A 17,782-nucleotide genomic window follows, 5' to 3' on the forward strand; every position below is an offset into this window, starting at 1 on the left:
GAGCTTAGATAGATTTCTTCATCGAGACGAACCGCTCTAAATTTCATCCAAACGAATTTGCGAATTTCGGTCTATAACCCAAAAATGGTCGTCAACCGGTTGCATCCATGACATACGATGGCAGGTTCTCTAGCGTCAATGGCCATTGACATAGGGACCTTGACATTGAATGACACGTCGCATCGTTCTTGGAGTCATGTTGTCCCACCGGCTCCGGTCACTTACACAAGACTAGTATCCCTTGGACAGTAAAAAGGGGCGTTGTGGATTTACACTCTAGAATACTTAAACTTTGCCGTTCCCCCGGGTTCATTCACGATTGAACGGTGCGCAGCTAGCGCCTACCAATCTACTACGTAACTCAATCTGAAGATCTAGGTTCAGATTGACTTCTTGTCAATGTTGTTGCACGGTGAGTCAAGGTGAGATCTGCTAGCGCACCGAGCCATGGCACACTGACTCAACCAAAGATCGACTCTGACCACTTCTGACTCTACCGGATTTCGATTCAGAGATTTTCTTAGCCCTACAAGATTCGCGGCTGCGTCTTGAGCTGCATCAACCACGGGTCCCATTGAGGCCGTTCTGCTTGGCACCTGTTTCCATCATTAGGGTGCAATACAAGTGCTGGAATGAGTAGCACCTTGGCAGAGACGCAGATAAACAACGGCTCGGAGAAGACAAAGGTGAGACACGGCCGAATCAGCACCGAAATTGGGGGAATCACATTGCAGAATGATGTTCGAAACCATGATCGTCGAACCCGTCCCTGAGAAAGCAGAATTACTGCTTCTCATGAAAGCAGGCTCCAAAACATCGAGGTAAGCCCAATCAGGTTTTTTCCAGAAGAGAGGCCTCCATGATGGCCGATGATTCGCGGTCCAGCCACTCTCATGGAACCAGGTGGTCTGCATGTGGATGAGAGTCGGCGCGGATGGTGCAAACGCCGTAGCCGCCCTTGTCTTGATTGCATTGTTTATGGTAAGAATGATCCGTTTCGAAGGGGGGCCTAGATCATCGACGAAAGTGACGTTGATGAGCCACGGCGATCATAACAAGGAAGGGCGAAAATCCAGTCGGGTAGGCAGAAGGAGGAGTTGCCGCCAGACGTCTCGACTGATGCAGTGGTGGTGGCTGAGGGCGATTCTCATGAGCGAATCGCATTTCACGAACAGTGACAGGACCCCACTATTATCCGTTTAAAGACATTGACGGTTGACGGCCTGTCGTCTAGCCTTACGAGGATTGACGTTCAAGTGTCAGAAGAGACAAGGGGGGTTGAGAGGGGTCATCTTGGGTTACTGTGTTTATGACTTGGCGGTTTGGTGGGCAGGCTTGCGTTGTAATCCAGCTGTCATCTCGGAAACTGGAGAGCATCAGAGGGTTATCCCGGAGACAAGCGAGTTGTCAAAATTTGCGGGATACCGATTGGCTACCCAGAAGCCATCTCGGAACTCTGCGCTTCCTGGACTTTAGAGTTCACGTTGACAGAATCGCAAGAGCCAATCGCAATCAACTTGAGAAGTCTGAGCGGAGGGGCTTCAGATATAACAGCGGCTGAACCCCCCAGCAAATAAACGCGGCATGACAGCATCCCCCAGCCAGGTGTCGACAAAATTAGGGATCAGATATCGATTAATGCCTTCTGCTAAGTTCAGTCAGCGCTGATGAAAGACGGTGGCATCCCGTCCCGGGGGAACGAACACAACTCTTCACATATAGGTTCGCACTCCTATATGTGTGCCCCTGGTCAACGCGGCTGTGCTCTTCGTGATCTCCAGGCGATCTGACGCTGTAACATGCTTCCACAACGGCTGACTAGCGAATCGCATTCTTGCGGAAGCACACCTTTCCCTTCGACCCCCGCTCATTTCCCCAACTGTTCGTGCCACGAGATCCTTGGCAAGAACACTCAGGAACGCTGTCTAACGCCGATGTCAAATGGCTGACAATTGAAACAGTCGGTTGGTTGTCCCTAAATTGGGGATAGATCTGCTGAGGTTGTCAAAGTCTAACGCAAATGCCGACTAGGGGCCTTGCAAGTTGCACGCTTCTCACTTTCCCATCTCATGATTCCACCGCCGTAAGGCCGCTAACGCTCCTCGTCCGTCTTGGACGGAAGACTGCGCAAACAGCACCCGGCGTTTGGGGCCGCCGACGTTGCATCCCGAATCGAGCTATACTACCGTGTTTATATGACTTGCATAAGGTGTGCATTGGTGATTTGAGAATCTGGAGAACCTGTGATCGTGAGATACATAAACGTCGTCGTCGATCCAGTTCTCGCCAAGCTCATTTCTTCTGTGTCTCAAGCTCACATCAAGATACTTTGCGATAGCATCAACCACTCGCAACTACAACTCTTCCACTCCAACAACATACTCTTTGTCTGCAGGTATCAGGCGCCATGGATTCCTATCTCGAGGAGACATCTTACACCTTCTTCCCCAGTGTCGAGGGCAACAGTCCAGTATACACATTCGATTCTCAGTTCATTCCTTTCCCCGCATCAGAGGGCACAGAGAATTTCTTTTATCCATACTCATTCCCGGCATACCAAACATCAATGCCTCTCATGAACAACGCTTCTCCACTCTCCTTGGACACCGACTACGCAACCATCAACACCCCATTCACCGCATCCTCCCCCCGCTCAGACTTCTCGCCCATCCCCAGTGAGCCTTTGGACTTCGCATCACCACCTAGCACTAGCAGCGGACCAGTCTCGCCACGGTCACCCCCACAAGAGGTGCAGCCCGAGAGCTGGGGCCCGGCAGATCTTCACCAAATGGGTTATCTTGACGTCGCCGGCAACTGGCGCTGCCGCTACTCAGGTTGCTGCTCCTCGCGTGTGTTCCTGCGCGCGTGCGATCTCAGAAAGCACTTCCGGGGCCATGCAAAGTACTTCTTCTGCACCGAAAAGAGATGCCAGCAAGCGGGCGTTGGTTTTGCGACGCGCAAGGACTTTCAACGGCACATGGGCTCTCACAAGCCTGCTGTGAGGTGCATGCACCCGGACTGTGATCGCATCTTCAGCCGGAAAGACAATATGGTTCGTTCAGCCCATTCTTGTTATAACCCCATTGAAACACAAGCTAATTTACAACAATAGAGAGAGCACTACAAGAAGATTCATCAGAGGTTGAGAAATAACCTCTTCCCAAGGAGGTGCCGTCAGACCAAGAAGAGGGAATCGCAGGCTGCCTCACCAGAGTCCAGCTGCTCTACTTGCTGCATGGAGTGTTAAGTTTCTTCGATTTCGGGCAAGATTTTTTAAATGCATTGGCAAAACGGCTCAGCGGCCTCTACCATTCGTTATACGATTCATGAACCAGGGGTTAAGCGTTGTGTTTTCATGGAGTCTTCGGGGAATAGCATAGGAGCTACTGGATTCATTCTAGGATGAGAGCCCTGTAATAGATAGATTACTAGTATTTGATGCCTAATGCAGCCATTCATTACCTTCCGATTAGAATACCGAATCTCTGGCATAGGGACTGCAATCATTCCATAACAAGGTTTCGAGAAAACACAGTTAGCTAAGGTATCGATTCAGAAATTCTATCGGAAGTCGAATCCCGAAAGCTCCCTGTCTATTTCCGTACATGACAAGGTCAAAATGCCATTTCTAACCGGGCAACAAACTCCGCAAGCGGACTCCGCCAACGGAATTGAAGCAGCACTCACCTTGCTGTAGATTCAGCTCTCTCTGGCGATACTTCTGAAAATCTCTACGCCGTCATGGTTCGGCGCATCCCTCGGCTCCCGCGTCGTCGATGCTCAACCAAATGCCGGATGTCGGTGAACCATGAACGAAAACGAAGCACACCCGCATACAGACTAGCTCTAAATACCACTGATCATGGTCTCGATATTGTTTGTATCAAACTGTATTGCATATCTGTTTACCAGCTGTGCACGTCGTTGAGCTGTTTGAGGTTTGTCGAAAAGCCCTAGGATGGAGGAATTTCAAGGTCACATTCGCAACAGCTCTAGAACAAAGTCCAGTTTCCAAAGTATTGCCGTAGACACTAAGCCAGTATTAATTTAGTAATTGAAGATTATCTTAGATATCATGCTTCTTACCTGCATTCTCGGAGCCCGTGAGGTCCGTAGCACCGAAAGAGATTCCGATGTAATGCAACATTACATACGGCAAGTTTCTAATCACATCGGACGAGACTTCCGATAGAACTCATAGTTGACATTATTTTACCTTTTAGATGACACAAAAGCCTCCCGAGCCCCATTCTATCGTCAAGTGTCCTCTCATACCTTACCAATCCTAGCCTTTGTTTGAAGACGACATTTTGTTTCCATTCGAGCAAGCCAAACCGCAAAATCCAGACTGAAACTATAGCCATAGAAATGTCCAAGGCGGATATTACGCTCATTGGAGTCGGCAACATCGGCGCCGCAATTGTGAAAGTCTGGTTGAATGCTGGACTAACCGTCACCATGTGGAACCGAAACCATCAACGGCCATCTCTCAACGAGCTCGTCGAACAAGGCGCCGTTCTTGAGACAGACATCCAAGCAGCTATTCAAAACAGCAACGTAGTTGTATTGTGCGTCTCAACCTACGACAACATCATGGATGTCCTCGCACGTGCTCTTCCCTTAGGCGAAGGAGAACGCTCAGTCTCGGTCATCAATATCACAACTGGAACTCCCAAGGAAGCTCGCGACATGGAGATATTCCTGAAGAAGAACGGAGTCACTGCGTATTTTGACGGTGCCATCATGGTGACGCCGGCCTTGGTAGGCACCGAACACGCTTCAATGTTTTTCAGCGGCGAGAGCGAGGGCGAGTTCGCCAAGATATCTCGGCGTTGTCTGGAGCCGCTGGGACAAGTCCACTACATCTCTGAGGATTCTGGAGCAGCAAGCTTATGGGATCTCGCAGCCCTAGCTGCCTTGTATGGAACCTTCACCGGTGGTATCGTCGCTCTCAACCTGCTCAAACGCCAAAAGCCGGGAAAGAGCAACGTGAAACCCTCGACAACCAAGGAACCGATGGAAAAGATCGTATTGCCGCTGCTTTCGACTTTCTTATCCCACCTGTCCGATGTTGCCCAATCTCTGGATGAGGGAACGTGGGAAGAAAACTTTGGGAATCCAGCCTCGATGCAGATCAAGGGGCTCGAGACGATTTTGAGAGGCTTTCGCGAAGAGAAGGTCAGCAGCGAAGGACTCGACCTTTTCCATCGCATGCTGAAGAGGTGCATTGGAGAAATTGGAAAGAATGCCGGCTTGGCTAAGATGGGAACGTACCTACATCAGTAATGGCACACATCTTTGCCTCGCCCGTTTGGCCAAAGCCACGAAAACTTCATTGTGTGTACACCGCTATTACAGGTGAAAGAGAATTTCTAACAAGTCTATTATTAATAATACAAGAAGAAAAAAACAAATATGTTATTATCCCCCTCTTTGCAATTCAGCTCTCGAGGCATCGAGTTCAGCCACAATGTATCGATAGAGCTTTTAAGTATCCTTCGTCATGATATTATTCTGAAGGCATTTAAACAATTATGCACTCAAGTCTGATCGAAATTAGACGTTGATGCTGGTTCCCACAACCTCCGGAAAAGCAGGATCACCCGCCTTAGAGAAGACAGACTTAACCCGCTTATGCAACACCAAATCAGCAAAAGCCCCAACGATTCCAGCAACGACCTTTCCAATCCTGCCAAACTCGAGAGTCCCAAGTTCGCTCTCCAACAAAGAGCGTGCTGCTCCAGGCAAAGTAAGGTTCAGTGAAGAAATGAGGTTGGGGAAATCTGTGAACGCCCCGTGCGTGGTGTTGCTGACAGTCAGGAGAGCTTTTGAGCCTCGCAGAGCGGGAAAGAAGACGTCCCAGGTCGGATCATCGGTCGAGTGTCCCGGCCGGCCAACGAGAGTAAAGGGCCGACTGAGACCTGCGTTGAGTACGGGGTCGAGAAGCTTGCCGTCCAAATTGATGCCACCTAAGATGCGCGAATCTTGCAACATTGCAGCCGCCGCCGTAGCGCCCCCCAAAGAGTGGCCAAACATAATCGTGCGCTTGAGGTTGACGCCATTAATGGGGTTCTTTTGAAGATGTGAGAGCACAAAGGAGACATCGTCAGCTCGAACCTGGAATTCTGTCAGCTACACGTCGGCTACGGACTACTCGGGGTACAACTAACCTGGGTGAGAGATTCCAACTGTGTGGTATTGTCGGTGTCGAGACTCACAGCCTGATACACGGTTCCATCAGGAAACTCAACAAAAGAAGGGTCGTAAGGGTGGTCGATCGTAACGACAGCAAAGCCATAACTGGCCACCTCGCGAGCCATCGCGCCGTAGAGGAGGCGTGGGTTGCCCCAGCCAGGGGAGAATAGCACCAGCGGAAAGTTCGAAGGAGGACGCCTGCATGAACGTGCTCTAGGCTGGCAAAACTCCATCTCGAATGAAGAGAAGGTGCCGTTGGGTAGGCCGACAGCGACGCCCAGCTGATCGTAGGCCGCGGCCACGAGGGGCGTCATGTATGGCACTCTTTCTATGCCCTCACAGGAGTTTTTTGCCTTCTCAACGGGCATGAAAGTCGAAGTCATAACTCGTCGTGAGTGCGTGTTGTTGACTGGGGCGTAAGGGTCAAGCCTGCTGTCATCGGTCAGGGCTTCCACCGACATGGAAACCGCGTAAGGTCCAGTTGGTCCGTTGACGAGAATCGCCTGAGTCGCTGAGGCGAGAACGCCTATGATCAACGCCGGGATCATGATGCCAGAAGTTAAAGGCTAGAAAGTGGTAGTGAAAGGTTTGATTAGGTTCTCGGTGCGTCAGATGTAATATAATCAAGAGAGATAGTGCTTGTCTGAGTTGAGAAAGATGAAACAGAATGAGAAAGACGATGCATCTTATACTCATCCATTGTCACTTTGTCCTGCCCATTATTACACTCGAAGACCCTCTCGCGTGGTTGCTTCCCATTTGAGACAAGTCTAATTAGGCCGGGCATTGTGAAAAGATGGAAAAAGAGAGTAGCTGCGCCATAACTTGAGTCGGAACTTTGAAGACAACTCGAGGCTTTGGCCCCCACCTCTCTAGGCACCACCTCAGCTTAGATGTTGCCTGTTATTCAATTGGCCATACTACCCCGTTTTACTGGAGATTCTTGCTTAGCGTCGCTCAATTGCTTCCGCTTTGGGTTTGGTGAGTTCGGGGTCTTGATCCACTCCCCGACGATCTCAACATCTTACACAACTTGCGCGAACCTTTCGTATACACACTCTCTCTGTGATGACTATTCTCGCAAATTTTGCGGCGAGTAACAAAGACTTTGGGCCATACGAAAATCACAGGTCTCTCATGGTATTCTGGCAAAACAAAAATGCATCTTGGGCCGTTCGACCGTCGGACTAGACGTTCTCGCTGCGCGCCGTGCGCTACCAGCCACTCGAAGGTACGGCAATCCACCCCTGTCTTTGCTGTTGCTATTGCCGCAAGCAATCAGGCTTCTTCGAATTATGGTCTCCTAATTCTCTACGATCGAAGTGTTCCGGTTCAATTCCATGTGCTCAATGCCAGAAACGCTGCATTGAATGTATATTTCCGGCAGTGTCGGCTCCGAGCAACGGAGCTACAATCCGGCTAGCCAAGGGGAAGCTCTTCACGGCCAAGTCTTTCGCAACGCCTGTCACACAACGACCTGTCCCGCCGCTCTCGGATGAGACCATTACTTACATCTTTTATTTTGATATTTTCATACGCAAGAACAGCTTCACCGGTCAAGGGCCTGAATACGTAGCAGACGTTCAACAATTAGCCAAGACTTGCGGCCAAACAGGAAGAGGCCCACATAACCATCTGCTGGACGCAATGTTGGCTCTGGGTGCTATGCAAGCAAATATCCTTGGCGCATCAGGCTGCCACAATAGTCTGCGTTTTGCGCTTGAACATTACTTGCAGTCCATAACCTCTCTCCGAGGAGCTGTCTTAGACTCCACATTGGCACGGAAAGATAGCATTCTCTGGTCAACCTTTTTCCTAGGGCTATTCGAGGTTCGTAAAGCTCAACAAACCTATCCGAATGCTCTTGTATACTTAGCCTCGAGACTTTTTTGATAGCAAGACAACGAGCTAACATTGGCAAAAGTTGCTTCAAGACGCCTCTGGCCAGAAGTGGCTACAGCACATGGTCTTCGGCACATCTCAGGCTCTCATCGCCAGCGGGCCGTCAGCATGCACCTCGGGAACAATGCGAAAGTTCTTCATACAGGCACGAACTTTTGAAGTCTGTAGAAGCATAATATTCAACCAGTCCAGCTTCCTGGCAACACCAGAGTGGATGAAGGTGACACGAAATTTATCGGAAGAGGCAAACATTCAAAGTCGGGCTTCTGTAGATGATATCCTGAACATAATTGTCTTCTGCTCCAGGCTTAGAGCACGGTAAGTTTGACCGCTTTCTGTTTCTTAGTGTGATGTGCGTTGAAGAGATAATGCTGATATACAACTCCAGTACGGGCCAATTCATTACAACTTACGCCAGCTTCCCCGGAGTTGAGGTCCCATCCATCGATGCGCTAGAACTTGCCACAGAGGGCTTCTATCTTCGCGATGCACTTGAGACTTGGAAGCTTGATGCATCATTTTCTTCTGCCCAACACAATGAGATGCTTCTCGCAATGAGTTACTACTCGGCAACAAGCATATATCTCTCTGGAAACTATGACTACGACCTACATCACTGGCAAGCAATGACCGTTGCGGTACCAGTGCTAAGCCGAGATGAGATATTGAAGCATGTTGAAGACATCTTACAGACAACCAGGGAAGCGCTTCGATCCTCTACTCTATCGCCGCTTCTGCACCTTTTCCCACTACGAGTAGCAGGGGCAAGGTCCGAAGAACATTCCCAGCGGCAGGCCGTGACTGAGTGTCTGCTCGAAGTCAAAAAGCAATTCGCTGTTTCCGATGCGATGTTGGTCGAACTCGACGAGTTGTGGTCTTTAAGTCCCATTCAAACACCCTTAGACAGCTGAATAATGTTGATTCCCATCTTGGTACGCCGTGTCGAGATCGCAAGCTTGGTTTGTGATCTACTCGGGTTTCTTGTAGTTCGGTGAGACTTCTGACAATTGCCTTTGGTGCTCCCCCTTCTCAATCATGTCTTTGATGACTTCGTCTGCGACCTTCATAGCCTGAACACCCGCTGGCGCACCACAATAAACCGTTGCTTGGAGAATCGCCTCGCCGATTTCAAGCTCTGTCAGCCCATTTCTGATCGCCCCTCGGATATGGATTCCAAATTCAGCCCAGCTCTTCAGAGCAATGAGCATGCCGATGTCTGGTGTAGGCGTTAGCTCGAGGGCATACCACCTACATGCATGCCATGCACAATTGCGGCAGGGCCCAGCTCGAATTAACTTACTTAGCAGGCTTCGCTGCTTGCGTTCCAGGCCAGGACGCGACCATATGTTTCCCCAAGCCCACCTATTTCGATTGATCTTAGATTGAAATTACGCTCAATGCATTTGTCGATATCGAGATTCTTACTCCGTAATCAGCTCTTGTTGAGCAAAGGCGAATTCGCTAGAGCCATTGCGCATCGCGGTCTCGACATAGCCCTCTCCAACGACTTCGCGCCGGTTCTTCAGACCAGCTTCAAACAGTTCAGCGCGCAGCTTTCTGCTATTTTCGGACGACATCTTTGCTCTGGGGTTTGCAGGAAAACGTCGGAAACGGGTGAAGGTTCAAAGACCAGTGCTACAGAAAAGCATGAGACCGAATAATACTAATATCTCTCCCCGTTTCACAAGGAACAACTCATCATCCGTGTTCGGTAGAGCTGCGGAACCAATTGAGGGGTCACATCCGAGCTTAAGGTGATAAAAATGACCGATGGCGCCGAATCGATCCGCAACCGGGGGAAAAGCCCACACCCCGCACTACCCCGATAACCCGCACGAAGTGTGAGGGCTATCCCGCGTTATCCCGTCTGCTGCATTCGATAGCTGCTCAAGTCTCAGATTTGCATCTCTAGCATCGTTACTGTATTCGGCACATCTAAGATCTTACTAAACCAGCTTAAATAAACTCCAGTAGGTCCTTCTTTGGCCTCTGAGCCAGCTTCCACTTTCCCTTATGTCCTTGCTCGTCTTGTTGATGACTTTCCTCGTGAAGACCCGGAATCTGCGCTCCTTTGTGGTTCCGCTGATTCTCATCATCATTATCCGGGTTCCCAGGCTCGGGATATTTCCTCAGATGCTCGACCGCCCAAATTAGCTCCTCGGAAAGTACAGGCGGCGTCCGCCCCTTGCCCCTTAGCGTCGGAAGACCGGCGACACGGAACAACCAGTTGAGCCACTCAAACGTCTCGCCAGTTTCCCAGGCAATGTCGTGGAACTTTCTGCCTTCCTTCTCGACGAGCTCTTCCCTTTCCCTCTCCCATCGCTCCTGTTCCTCAAGGGACGGCAATGCAACGGACTCTCTGCCAGAAAACACTCTTGCCAATGCGATGGCCTGATACTCAAAACTCCTGAACGTGAGAACCCTTGGCATACCAACAATCCCCAACGTCTGAAAGTCCTGGAAGAAGGTATGCCAGAAAGTCTTGATAAGCTTCCCACTTTTATAATCGTACAAGGCTCTTCCTCCATTGGCTTCCGAGTTCCAGAAGGGGTAAGAGGGTTTATAGCCTGTGCAGTAGATGATGTGATCGACATCGTCGAGGTATGAGTCGTCTTCAAAAATTACACGCCCGTCGAGACGAAACTCCTTGATAATCGGTTTCCAAGCGATGCCCGGAGGCGGTTCGTCGCCATCCCAGCGGGACTTGGACCTCCGGGACTGATAAACGGGGGTACGGACTGTCTGAACCAGTTCTTCTGTCACATCATGGCCAGATGCAGAGTTTCCGATGGTAACGATTTTCTTTCCGGTGTAAGGTTGTGGGGTGCGGTAGGTCTTGGAGTGCACGACGCGGCCCGGAAATTTCTTGATATACTCGTCCAGACCCTTGACGTGAGGAACCTGAAAGCGTACTAAGTCAACTCACATTCGAATAAGCGGGCCGCAAATTCATAAAAGGCTGTACTCACAAAGGGTACCGAGTAGTGGCCGTTGGCGAAAACCACTGCATCAAACACCTCTTGCCACCAAACGTCGACGTTACGCGCAGCGTCAAACTTGCGCAGAGTTAACCTCCACTGCTCAGGCCTGTCTTTGGCCGGAATTCTTGTCACATCCTCAACTGTGGTGTTGAGTACCAGGATTGAGTCGGTCTTGTGAAGGGAAAAGTAGTTCTCAATGTATTGTCGTGGAACCCAATGCGGCGCAAATGGTCCGTAAGCGAACCTGGAATCCGAAAATGACATCGCAATGTCAGGGACATTGGTACTTCAGGATGTCATCAGCAGCTCTCTTACGCATATCATGGGAAGTTTCAGCAATACTTACGTCAAAGAGTGATAGATCGGAGTCTGTGAGTAGCGTTCTCGTTGACTATGGGGCTTGACCTGGGGAAGCTCGCCCGGGATCTCCACTGCGGGATCGACATCGGGCGGGAGGCTCCCGGGTTGAAGTGGAGGTAGCTCTGACGGGCTTGGATCGTAGATCCTAAAAGATGGAGTCAGTCACAATGTTCAGAATAAAAACAAAAAAGGAACTAGTACCATGTTCCGCCCGCGGACTCTCTTCTTTCGAATACCTGGATTCTTTCAAAGTAGTCTTCCGCTTTGAAAGCTGCAGCGGTAACAGCACCTGGTCGATATCGGAGACAATTAGCCACTAATTTCATCTAAGTGCTTGCAGCGGATGATTTGCCGGCGGCTTGCATCTTTGCATCCGGAGAGCTGCCATGCGTGGCCCAAGAGATACTTACCCGCAGCCCCCGCGCCAATAATGGCTACAGACTTGATCTTCCGTTCGCCTCCCATTATGACAGTGCGTCCCAAAGCTCAGACCAACAAATTACGAGGAATGGCTCAATCCGTTTGTCAGTCAAAGCGGTCTCACAAGCACATTTACGGTGTACAAAGTATTTAAGGCACAAGAGTTCAGAAGGAAATGAACTTCGCAATCGAGTCAGGTCAGATCCATTTGTCATCTATCAGACGTTAAGAGGGGTTTTGGTTGGAAACTGGGTTGATCGGATGTATTCGCCATCTGTCGCCATCCTCAGAAGCGATTTCACCATCGCTGCGTCACGTGAAGAATCGGATGTCATGTTCGGCATTGCGAAGAATCAAGATGATAATTGATTCAAGAGGTCTGAACCTTGCCTTTCGAAAGTCAAATTGCTTGTATCCAGAATGATATCTCAGCTGAGTTTATGCAAAGAGGTCTTGAAAGCTTCTATCTAAGCCGAAAGCGAGAGGACCGAAGCGCAGTGTCTCCCAGCCGGGCCGACCCGGATGCCGCTATCTCGTTTGATTGAGCGCTCCGTCTCGCCGGTTAAAATTGGGACTCTCGGACTAATAGCTCCCGCTCAACAAGTTTAGTGATAGCCAACCAATGTTTTCGACAGACCGGCCTTGGGATTACCAGTTTCCAACTACCTTCTCGCCTAATATTGCTCATAAGACCAAAATCGAGGTCTCTCGTTTCGAAGCTGCTCTGGCGCTATTACTTCTACGCAAGACTTCGAATTCAGCGGAGTGCCGGTTTTGGAGTCCATTCGGACCCCGAGTGAGGTAGGCCGATGCGACCATATCGGACATCATCACATTTGAGTCGGTCGCCAGCTCAATCATACAACCTATTACTTTCCGTTCGCAGAATCAACAAAATGTTTTGATCTTCGTCACCACCAGATTTGGATGATTTCACACAATAAGTATGATATGAACACCAACGGAATATCGAGTTCCGATGCCAATGTCTGTTGTACTAGACAGCGAGTCGTACATCTGACATAGCGAGTCATTGAGGCATGTTCCTTCCTGCTCGAATCATCTTCAGACGTGAACCCATCTAGCCAAGGTAGGCGACCTCTCCAACGCAAGCGACAGAAATGCCATTGCATCTTCAAGTCGTACTCGAGGACCCCACACACACGATGGCACTCTGCAGCAATGCCACGAAGTTGGTCGCGTTTTGGTCGAAACACCGCACTCAAGTTCCCGTTAGGCACAAGATTCTGCCTTGTTGGACCTGATCTGGAAGCTCCTGATGCATGAGCAAGGATGCTCAGACAGGCAGGCCTCACTGGCTCAGGGGGGCGCAGCTTCCACAACCAACAAGGGCGCTTACAGCTCAACGTCGTAGGAAGGAAATTGCATCCCGGACGTCTCTCAAAATTGTGCTGAGACCGATGATTGCTGGTATTTATACCACTGAGAGGCCAAGGACTCAAGGATGTGGGCTTCTACAACATCTGCTCATCGATTACTCCTTCAGTTGCTGTCACTTGATAGGTTCAGATTTCAATTCACAATATTTCACCCATCAGCCCGCTTCATTTATTATACAATGCAGAATTCTCCACCGCTTAAGGTCACGAAGCGCAGGGCTCGGCCCGTGAAAGCAGTGCAGCCGAGCACAGCTTCTTCCCCTTTGGCACCGGCCACAACGGGGATGACGCCCGATCAGCCACCACGCCGAGCTTCAGTCAATGTTCCTTCTTGGAATCAATTCGCCGGCCCTAGTTGGACCCCAAATTCTGAGAAGCCTGATGAATCTGAGGTGGACACCCCGTCGAAGAAAAGCGTCCCCAGAAACAGATCAACATCTGCGATGTCGTTGAAATCGGCAAAACCTCCCCACATCGAGAGACCTGACAACCTTGGGCGAAATTCTGGCGACCTTGGCAACGTCACTCGGGCTAAGCCATCTTTGCACAGTTCTTACACTTCCCCAAGCCTAACCTCTGAAATTGAAAGACGAAATCAACGGCCTGTCGTACAGGATCGAAGTGCAAGCGAGCAACCTTCAACGCCAGCAAAGAAGCTTAGCGGCCCCCAAATCGACCGCAAACTTGAGTTCATGATCAAGGCCGGCCCTAAGGCAAAGTCTGCGGGCTTCCTCTATGTACAGGTCACCCAGCCACGCGAGATCAAACAACGTCTACTCAAAATCGGCGTCACCAAATTCCTTCCAGAAAAGCGTGGCAAAGACATTCAGTACCAGTGCAAACACCCAGAGTTTTTTGAACATGAAGATGCACCAGCAGTGAAATTCTCCTGGAACGGCTTTGCCGAAAAGCTGGTCCACGCCGAGTTGACCAACTTTTGTCGATCATGGGCCTGCGGCTGCGGAAAGAAGCACAGAGAATATTTCGAAGTGAGAGATGAAATCGCTCTGGAGGTCTGGAGCAGATGGACAAAGTTTTGTGAACAGGAGCCGTGGGATTCCCAAGGCAGGCTGTTGCCAATGTGGGAACATAGACTGCGGCATAGAGTTCGGTTCACCGACTCAAAACAAGATTTCGATCATGGAGAGCTTGCCAAACACTGGCGAACATGTGTTTTGCCAAGTTCCATAGAGCTCCTCATAAACGACACTCGGGTTCTCTGGAATCATATCTACCCCAATCGTTGGCATTTTGCTGCCGTGGCGGAGGCACTTACAATGGTTTTCATATGGCCAACTTCTTTCTGGACATCAATGTGGTGGAAGGTGGTTCTCGTTCTAGCTATGCTGGAGCTATTTTGCCTGGACGGCATGTACATGAAGGAGTCTTTTTCCAGCCTTCTGAGTGGAAGTCTTCAACGCGTCAAACTTTGGTCGCTATCGGACTTGCCAGAGCATGGGCCAGACCTAGAAGCCAAAGATCCCTCGCCAGCTGTCTCTTCTGAGCAGCTAGCTCAAAATGGGCTTCATGAAGATGCAGACACAGAGATGACGGAGGATGTTCCCAATGGCGAGGATGACGACATTGTTGATGGAGAGTGGGATGAGTCTGATAACAGCAGTGACGATGATCAGGTTATGGACGAAGATGTTCTTTCTGATCAGAGTCCCTAGGCAACCTCTACCAACTCACGACTGAGTAAAACCAAGCCTAAGCGAGTGATATTAGGCACAAGCTTCTTTCCGGATTACAGTAGTAGGCAGCGAAATTCCATAGTGATGGACCTTAACTGAGTCTCAGTATCTTGCTCTTAGTTCAAAGGAAATTTCAACTCCGTTTGGCCATTGCTATGTTGACTAATACTGCTCCTTAATCACTATGATAACAATGAGTCCGAGTAGAAGGGCCAAAAGTTTGAGTCTCACGGCTAGACATAATTGGAATTTGTACAACTATGTCATGATGCGCCGCCAAGGCGATATTGAGGAATTGTAAAACACCAGGCTTCCTTTCCAGTATTGTGAGGAAATTTGTCTGCTCTGAGTCCATGTTGATCATCGGGAGCTAGTTTACCCCGCTAGGCCGCCTAGCAAACGTCCCGCTTATTGTTTTGTACCTCTCTACTTCTTTTTTCCCAAAAGGGTAAAAGCCTAGCATAGGAATTACGTAGATACTGCCAAGATTGCTGACAGTCCCCCAACAGCACCCAATCTTCCCAATGCGGCTCGAAGCTGTGCCTTGTAGTCTGAGACAAGCAGGGCTGAATGCGAATCTGGCGCGACATGTAAGCTCACTGCGCATGCAATTTGTTTGCCAAATTGAGACTTTGGACGTCCTCTGTGGGCTCAGTCGGGCTCAGCTTTTCGTCGCCAAGGCGCCAGTTCCGACTTGATGGAATAAGTTATTGCGATGATTTGACGAATCAGCCGCATAGCCTCGATCCTCTAACTTAGAACCTTGTTTTTTGCTTGTTTTCTCGAATTGATAGCCACTATCCAGGCAGTCAATATCCTCTAGCCACTTCAAGCTGATCCTGTCATTATCGCTAACATCCATCTCACACCTCGTCGCACATATAAGAATGCAAGTCGGTGCAATAGAGGAGAATCGTATCTCCTGAATATTCATTCACACATCATATCAAACCATTTCAACTCTCAAATCGGTCACCATGAAATTGCAAAGTGCTCTAATCAGCCATCTCCTCCTGGGATCAGTCAGCGCCCTGATAGCACCGACTGAAGCCCATACCGCCCTACGGAGAGACGACCATAATTCTTCGGCGCCATCAAACCAGTCATCCATCCAATGGACAGAGTGTGACTTGGATTTTGGAGAGGCTGGCAACGCTGTTTTTGACGCTATGCCGGAGAAATTTCAGTGCGCCAAACTCGAGGTTCCGCTGGATTATACCAGTCTCAGTTCTGGTGAAACCATCCAACTCCAATTGATCAAGGCCAGCGCAAACAAAGAACCCTACATGGGTAGTATGCTGTGGAACCCCGGCGGACCAGGAGGCTCTGGCGTCGAGTCAGTTGCTGCTCTGGGGCTCAAATTGCGAAAGTAGGTCGTTATCAGCATCATTGCTTCTCATCTGCTAACTCACTGATTGTAGCATCGTTGGAGGAAATTACGATATCATTGGATTTGATCCTCGGTAAGTATCATGCCATTTTAGCACCCCGTCTTTATTACGATCATAACTGACACATTTACAGAGGCACTGGCAAAACCATTCCATATGTCTGCAACGTGTCATCGGCTGAGACTTCTGTCACCCGACGTGATTTTGATACGCTACCCAAGGGTGATATCTGGAACAGTATCAAGACGGTAGACTGGGAACTCTGGAAAGTCACGGCCGATGCCTGCTTCAGAGACTATGCCAAATACGGCCGCTTCGTCGGCACACCTTTCGTTGCCAGAGACATGATTTCGATCGCTGACGCCCTCGGTCAAGGCCCCAAGGTGAACTACTGGGGCGTCTCCTACGGCACCGTCCTCGGACAAGTCTTCGCTTCCATGTTCCCTGACCGCGTGGGACGTCTTGTCTTGGACAGTAACCTTATCGCCGACGACTATGCCGATACCACGTGGAAGACCGGCCAAAGAGACACAGAGCGCGCCCTACACCACCTCTTTGACGAGTGCGTCGAGGCTGGTCCTGAGGCCTGCGTACTGGCCAACTTCACCGGCGCCGACACTACCGGGGACAGCCTGATGAAGGCACTCGAAACTCTTCTCGAGGAGCAGATCAATGACAAAAATGACACCGCCAACGAGAAAGACGACATCGTATCTCTCTTCAAGATTTCCCTGTTGGCAGAGCTCTACAAGCCTCTACAATACCCTCTGGCCGTCGAAAGAGTCCACGCCGCCTTGACAGGCAACTGGACCCGCGCCATCGCCTCGGCAGCGAATGCACTACCGTCCGAATGGAACGAAGGCGGCACCTTTGGCGTCTGGGGCATCTCCTGCGCGGACTCTTCCTTCCGCGTCGAGAACTTGGATGATTTGTACTCTATCTACCGAACTCACTGGGAGGGTAGCTCTTTCGGCGAAGCCAGCGCCAGGCTGCGCATGCAATGCTCACGCTGGAGGTTCGATGCCGCGGAGAAGATCGACCTCAACGCTTTGAGGAACGTCAGGACCAGCTTTCCGGCTCTCATTATCAACGGCCACTGGGATCCGGTCACCCCCGAGAATACGGCATGGGAGATTTCTGCGCGGTTCCGGAACAGTCGGGCTGTTATTCATCACGGAGTTGGTGTAAGTACTTTCGTGTCATTTTCCCCGCAAGTATCAATGCTAACATGTCTTTCAGCATGGATATACCAATCACCCCTCTAGCTGCGTGGACAACATCGTCCGTGAATATTTCCAGAATGGCAAGATGCCCGACATCGGGACTACGTGCGAGCCGGATATGACTGCATTTGAATATGTCGCTTCCCAAGCAAAGAAGGCAGAGGAGAGTGAATAGTCGAGGGGTAGTCTAGCATTTCGAGGCTTTGTACTTACTTT

The 17,782-nt window shown here is 50.1% G+C and overlaps 8 protein-coding genes across 8 annotated transcripts; 5 read left to right on the forward strand and 3 right to left on the reverse strand.

The window, feature by feature from the left end:
- Positions 1-2,407: 2,407 nt before the first annotated feature.
- CTAM01_02966 (uncharacterized protein) lies at positions 2,408-3,247 on the forward strand (the record flags this gene model as incomplete). Its single annotated transcript, XM_060519004.1, has 2 exons — positions 2,408-3,052; positions 3,113-3,247. The coding sequence occupies 2 exons, from the start codon at positions 2,408-2,410 to the stop codon at positions 3,245-3,247; spliced, it is 780 nt and encodes a 259-aa protein (XP_060386003.1).
- Positions 3,248-4,368: 1,121 nt separating this feature from the next.
- CTAM01_02967 (uncharacterized protein) lies at positions 4,369-5,286 on the forward strand (the record flags this gene model as incomplete). The annotated part of the gene is made up of 1 exon (XM_060519005.1): positions 4,369-5,286. One exon carries the CDS (start codon positions 4,369-4,371, stop codon positions 5,284-5,286), a length of 918 nt encoding a protein of 305 aa, XP_060386004.1.
- A 270-nt stretch (positions 5,287-5,556) lies between these two features.
- On the reverse strand, positions 5,557-6,743 carry CTAM01_02968 (PAF acetylhydrolase; the record flags this gene model as incomplete). Its single annotated transcript, XM_060519006.1, has 2 exons — positions 5,557-6,117; positions 6,171-6,743. The coding sequence occupies 2 exons, from the start codon at positions 6,741-6,743 to the stop codon at positions 5,557-5,559; spliced, it is 1,134 nt and encodes a 377-aa protein (XP_060386005.1).
- Positions 6,744-7,386: 643 nt separating this feature from the next.
- CTAM01_02969 (uncharacterized protein) lies at positions 7,387-9,008 on the forward strand (the record flags this gene model as incomplete). The annotated part of the gene is made up of 4 exons (XM_060519007.1): positions 7,387-7,426; positions 7,583-7,776; positions 8,120-8,415; positions 8,486-9,008. Coding segments are annotated over 4 exons (1,053 nt in total), but the record flags the coding sequence as incomplete, so codon positions are not given.
- Positions 9,009-9,065: 57 nt separating this feature from the next.
- CTAM01_02970 (carboxymuconolactone decarboxylase) lies at positions 9,066-9,674 on the reverse strand (the record flags this gene model as incomplete). The annotated part of the gene is made up of 3 exons (XM_060519008.1): positions 9,066-9,313; positions 9,398-9,459; positions 9,523-9,674. The coding sequence occupies 3 exons, from the start codon at positions 9,672-9,674 to the stop codon at positions 9,066-9,068; spliced, it is 462 nt and encodes a 153-aa protein (XP_060386007.1).
- Positions 9,675-10,053: 379 nt separating this feature from the next.
- Positions 10,054-11,903, reverse strand: CTAM01_02971 (uncharacterized protein; the record flags this gene model as incomplete). Its single annotated transcript, XM_060519009.1, has 5 exons — positions 10,054-10,998; positions 11,067-11,364; positions 11,425-11,583; positions 11,640-11,727; positions 11,849-11,903. 5 exons carry the CDS (start codon positions 11,901-11,903, stop codon positions 10,054-10,056), a joined length of 1,545 nt encoding a protein of 514 aa, XP_060386008.1.
- A 1,798-nt stretch (positions 11,904-13,701) lies between these two features.
- CTAM01_02972 (uncharacterized protein) lies at positions 13,702-14,931 on the forward strand (the record flags this gene model as incomplete). Its single annotated transcript, XM_060519010.1, has 1 exon — positions 13,702-14,931. One exon carries the CDS (start codon positions 13,702-13,704, stop codon positions 14,929-14,931), a length of 1,230 nt encoding a protein of 409 aa, XP_060386009.1.
- Positions 14,932-15,929: 998 nt separating this feature from the next.
- CTAM01_02973 (uncharacterized protein) lies at positions 15,930-17,741 on the forward strand (the record flags this gene model as incomplete). The annotated part of the gene is made up of 4 exons (XM_060519011.1): positions 15,930-16,321; positions 16,374-16,415; positions 16,477-17,527; positions 17,583-17,741. The coding sequence occupies 4 exons, from the start codon at positions 15,930-15,932 to the stop codon at positions 17,739-17,741; spliced, it is 1,644 nt and encodes a 547-aa protein (XP_060386010.1).
- Between the last annotated feature and the right edge of the window lie 41 nt (positions 17,742-17,782).

This window comes from Colletotrichum tamarilloi, assembly GCF_030869305.1.
Source record: "Colletotrichum tamarilloi strain Tom-12 chromosome Unknown Scaffold_7.1, whole genome shotgun sequence".
Classification (NCBI taxonomy): domain Eukaryota; kingdom Fungi; phylum Ascomycota; class Sordariomycetes; order Glomerellales; family Glomerellaceae; genus Colletotrichum; species Colletotrichum tamarilloi.